General features: G+C 37.6%; 1 protein-coding gene across 1 annotated transcript in view; it reads right to left on the bottom strand.

Moving 5' to 3' along the window:
• CENPW (centromere protein W) overlaps positions 1–5,645 on the bottom strand; it is a 7,603-nt gene extending 1,958 nt beyond the window's left edge. The window contains exons 1-2 of the mRNA XM_008637817.2: positions 5,530–5,645; positions 650–763 (exon numbers count right to left, since the gene is read on the bottom strand). Coding sequence (XP_008636039.1) covers positions 650–763; positions 5,530–5,619 — 204 coding nt within the window. The 5' untranslated portion in view covers positions 5,620–5,645. The remainder of the gene's footprint in view (positions 1–649; positions 764–5,529) is intronic.
• Positions 5,646–5,651: the final 6 nt, after the last annotated feature.

Raw genomic sequence — 5,651 nt, 5'->3', positions numbered from 1 at the left:
AACTCACCGTGCTCTGCAATGCAGCAAATTCCTTCTTCACAGAAGGAACACAGCAATTTTTGTTATGCTGAACTACCCGTATAACAATCCACAGTCTAATTCTCCCTCAGTTCTTTCCTTGCCAAATACATCACACAAAAGTATCTGTTCGTTCAAGAAGTACCCACACAGTGCTGCAAGAATCCACTACAAACTTATTTCAGACTGAGCAGGTAAGAACTGAAGGTGTCAGAAAGATATTTGAATCTCTCTGAAGTATTTCTCACTTGCTCCATAAAGCTTCACTTGGATCACTGAAGTTAAGACAGCTTGCTTCCTCAATGTAGTGTCAGCTGAAATAAAGATCCTCCAACTCTGCACTGCCTTTCAAGCCATGAAGCCTTGCTGGTAGACCATTTTGTAGACTCACCCATATATTGAAATTATGACTTTAAACAGGGAATAATCAAGAAAAATTGGGTTATATTTAATAGGGCAAGGAGAGTTAATTAGTTGTCTTGGTAACAGTGAATTTTGCCAATGATGAACTAAAGAATACAATTTGGATTACAAATCAAAAATCAACTTTAGCACAGAATTTTTTTGTATATGCTGTCATAATACATTTTACATTATATAAAAAAGAAAAATATGAAAAGTGTTTTAATACCTTTGCTGCAGATATGGTGTGCTCGGGTTTAATTATTTTACTTTTATTCTCAAAAGCATTTGTCCTGGCTTCTTCTGCTAGCCGGTGGAGAAAAACTAAGAAGTTCAAATGAACCTTTAAAATGAAGAAGAAAAAAAAAAATTATTCAAACTGTTTAAACAGAGTTTGGTTTTTTAGAGGTTCATTGTTTGCAACAGAGAATCTGCATTAGACTGCTTCCAAATTCCTTAAAGGTGTTCTCAGAAAAAAATATGTGTCACTTGGTTCAAGTCTCAGTAAATTTCCAAGACATTCCCTTCCTACAAGATTCTTGTAAATAGAGTTTAAATTTAGTATACTTAAATCATAGAAGTGTTTTAGAAATGATCACACAAACCACAACTGATCTGAGAGGAATCAATCTGATTTTTATTAGCAGTTTTTAATAATAAAATGTAAATATAAATATCAGAGAATTAGGAGTCTTTTTGCTTACAAGTGAATATAGCCAGTTTTCAGTAACTACAACAGCCAGACTTTTATGAACAGCAAATTCATCCCTGCCTAATTGCCAAATGGACTACAGACAAGTTCAAGGACTTCTGCCCCTTTCCAGTGTAAAGGGACATTGACATTAATTTCTCCAGAACGTGGAGTTCTCCAGTGTCAGAAGGTTCCATCCAATTTTTCCCAGCTCATCACTTAGCCTTTTTACATTAAAAGAACTGGTTGGGCAGTATTCTGTTCCATACGGAATGCTGTTCTGCTAATACAGAGGCAGGAAAAAATTGCAGCAGGTAAGGAAGGAACTGCTCCAGCTTGGACTAAAACTGCCAGCTAATAGCACCTCTGTGTAGTAATTAATCAGGGACCTATAATACAAACCTCTAGCATTATACAGACATTATGTGAACTATTTTAAAAGTCCAACCAGAAAAATTGATAATTGCACCTTTTGTAAACTAAATTTTCCAACAACATTACCTCTGCTATGTAAAGTATACAAAAATACTTTTTCAATCAAGAGCTCAGAAAAATATTACTGAAGTATATTAAAATTTTACTTGTATGAATAAGGTGACGTATTTATTCTGCCATACCTTATCTGCAAAGCCTGGAAAAATATAACATGGAAAATTACAAATTAAGAGTTTACAGGAAATACTTTGGCAGCGGGTTTGCAGCATAAGAAACCTGTTACATGAAACTCTGTTCATATGACAAGCAATTTAGGTGGTTTTTTTAAATATCCTGAACTAAATGAAGCCAGAGTGCAATAGATAAATTTACATAATATTTGACATCATTTGGAAGCATCTACTACACAAAAAGCAGATGTTCTTGCAGATTTATTTCACGAAATATAAAAGCCGCTTTAGAACCAGTCTTTAGTTACTCACACAGAAATCAACTCCAAGAGAATCAAGCAGTGGCACTAAAATAATATTCAACATTAGAACTCTCATTATTAAACTTATCAACATGGAGATTAGATTTCTGGAAACAACCTGGAAGAGAAGTGAGAGGTGGAAGAAAAGCTTCTATACTTGCATTTCCTTCTTCTGAGATACCTAAAGACAAAAGTGTTAATTTTAAAATTGCCTTTAAAAACTGCATCTTCTCTCAGAATCACTGTACCTTTATATTCCTAGTTTCAAAATGAATTGCTGCATGTGGAAAAGCTTCCCCTGTACTCCAATAGATTTAAACAGTCACATAACTAAAATTGGAACATTCCACAACAGAGCACACAGGTTAATAAATATTCCAGGTGATTCAAGGCAATTGAGAAAGGCTGGCAAAAGGCAAAACGACTGAATACCATGAATAGGACAGTTACTGACAAGTAGCTAAGCAATACCGTATTTGTTTAAAGACATTGCTTTACTACATATTAACTTATTGTCCTTTGCATAAAATTTAAAAAGTTTTGAACTAACGACTCATGAAACTCACCTAACAAAACAAAATGTTTACGTTCCAGAAAAGAGGCTGCAAAATTTTAAGAACATATGTAAAAAATTCCTAATACTCTTTACACAGCAATTTCCACACACCTGTTCCAAAGAACTAAGGAATAGCAGGAACAACCGCGATAATTTTGTTTTACTGCCATAACTTAAAAACAATTCTTTAGACTGGTATTTCACCTTCAACATACACTTATTAATCATTCTATGGTGATAACCATATTTAAAACAGGCCATTCACTGCAGTACTTTAAGCTTTTCCTGCAATGGAAACACACACATACCCTTCTAACATAAAAGAAGCAGCTGAGATCCTGCTTTTCTTCTATAATTACAAGCTAGAACAAAGCTTGCATATTTTCTTCTCTGACCATTGAGGGAATATCTGAGCCTCAGTACTAAAATCTTTACCTCTTATTTTCGAAAAGAGCCTTGAAAACACCTGAAACACTATTTGCATCTCTTCACCCAAAGATATTATCGTACTCCTTCAAAAAACCAAAAACAGCTTCCTGAGAAAGGCTGACGAAATTTGATAGCTACACTATGCAAAGAGATAGATGTTAACACTTAGGAAACAGGTTCTGACAAAGCTTCAGATTTCAAGAAGAGACTTGATCAAAAGTGAAGAAGAAACCTCATTTAAGTATTTAACAAAATTATCTGAATTCTTATGGCTTTCAAACCTGTAAGTTACTATCATGTAAGAAGACATTGGTTTATCGAGTAAAAATAATCACTGAAGGTCAGGGAAAAAAGAAAGCAATCTGATTTTCTCCAAAGGCAGGCAGACCACCTTACTGGAATGGGCACATACTGCAGTATATTCAAACATAAAGCATGGATCATTCTGGAAGATAGCCCAGAAACTGAACTAGCACTTTTCTCATACTTCCCTTGAGAAGACATAAGCTCTCTGCTTGAAATGTGTATGGCTCCATCTTATTAAGACAGCTACTACATAAATTTCTGACCTATGCAATCTAATCACTCTTACAGGGTTTGCATAGAATAGAAAGGTACTAGAAAACATACTCTCAAAATTTGTTACTTGTCTTACTATACAATAAACTCACCAATCCTTTTTTTTTTTTTTCCTAAAAGAGGCATAATTTCAGCTGTATTGATTATTTAGCCATAAAAATAAAAATCTAAAGAGGTGTTAGACATGTGCCTAGTTGAAGAACACCATGGACAACAACCACACCTGGACATTCCTGTTTAAAGGTAAAATAAAAAAACCAAGCCTTGTAACATAAAAGGCTGTGTAATTTGACATCAGCAGAAGAGATAATCTAAGTTTCTATCACATTATTAAAATTTATTCTGATCCCATCCTTTGTGTTGCAATGAACATTTGCATAGCCATATTTTAAACTACACCTGATTGTTGTTGTTTATAAGTTTCAGTCAATTCAATTCACTAACTGTCTTGGCAGCTGAGAGAACTTTAGTGCCAGGACCAGGAGGAGATGGGAGCCAAAGGCCAAGATTTGGAGGGATGTCTCACTTACCCCTTTTCAGACAGCCACACTACTTTGAAGCCAAATTTTCATTACCCTGGAAACACAGACCAACTGTTACCAAGGATTAAAAAAAAAAAAGTGTGATTGTGTGAGTTTGTTTAGTTGACTACTGCATTCCACTGAGTAAGCTTTGAGTAGGTCTGAGCATGAGTAGCAAGGGGCCAGGTCTTTAGTCCATAAAAAAAATCCAAAGGTAGCAAAAACATTGGGAAGAGATCATATTTTTATTAGGTCCATTAGAAAAATATTAAATGTTTACATTCAAATCTAAATACTCTCATGTAATTACCATATTCATTCATTTTAATCTCATATTTCTTATTTTAATATTTTACGTTCACATTTAGCTTCATATATGCAGACGCCAATCTTCAAGATGCTGCAAGACACAACTTTTATACACATACGAAACATGGACTTACAATTCAAGTCAGGGACCGTACTAGTATAGAGCATGTGTTAATGCTTTAATGCTCTGAGAGCCACATGCATTTGTAAACAGGAGGACATTACTTCAAAGAGCATCTTTTTTTATGCACTTTTTTTTTCAATACAGCAACTACCACAAGCTCTTCGGAGGTCAGGTTTCCTTGTTGTAGTCAAATAGTTTCTTGGTGAGACAAACCCTACCTGTGCAGCAAATCCCTTAGAGCGGGTGAGAAGCAATTCAGCTTTGCTGGCCTCAGTTTTTGCAAACTTGGCTCTTTTATCCCCACCTTTTCGGCAGGAGTTTTTAAACTATGATCAGGACCCCAACACCTTATTGAATTACTAACAAGTCTTGTCATCCCACAGTTTGGGGCAGAGACTACTTAGATGGCCTTCTAAAAACCTATGAGCATTCAAGATGCCATAGCAGCTTAGAAACTCATTGATCACAGCTCAGCTGTCTACCTGTACACCGAACTGATCTACACAAACAACAAACATCTGCATCCAGCAGACACATAATCCAAACTGCTATTTCTCGGTGTGTCTACACCAAACTTTTCGAACATCAGTGTGTACATGGAGTGACGCAAGAGCCATGCATCAAGCCATCCCTGAATCCCCAAGAGCACTGCCAAGGACCTACAATACCTACACCAGCGAAGCGGAGCGCGACAATCTCTACTTCGCCGTATTTTCTTAGACAGACCAATCGTCTATGTCTCCCCAAGCTTTGCCTCCCCTCTGCCTGGGGGGTCCCTGGAGAAGCACCATTAGCAGTAACTTTGACATCCCGTCACAGCCAAAGTGCTCCAGTGCGCACAGTTCAGAACATTTAGGGAGTAAGCGTCCCTGTTTGGGGCTGGCTGCCCCCGGGGCACCAGCGCAGCTGCCGCCATGGACAAAAGCAGGAGCGCGCCCGGACTCGCCGGGGCAGCCGCAGCCTCGCCTCTCCCCCACCCCTCTCCTTCCTCACCAGCAGGTCGGCGTTCGCCGCCAGGCGTAACTGCGGCTTGTGCTTCTTTATTATTTTCCGCAAAGTGCTGCGGGGCGCCGTGCGCTTCATCCTCCTCCTGCTTTCCTTCCTCTCCTTCCTCC

Source organism: Corvus brachyrhynchos, unplaced genomic scaffold (assembly GCF_000691975.1).
Source record: "Corvus brachyrhynchos isolate BGI_N302 unplaced genomic scaffold, ASM69197v1 scaffold14, whole genome shotgun sequence".
In the NCBI taxonomy this organism is placed as follows: domain Eukaryota; kingdom Metazoa; phylum Chordata; class Aves; order Passeriformes; family Corvidae; genus Corvus; species Corvus brachyrhynchos.
The sequence above is the reverse complement of the archived record's forward strand: the minus strand, read 5'-3'. Positions and strand labels throughout refer to the sequence as shown.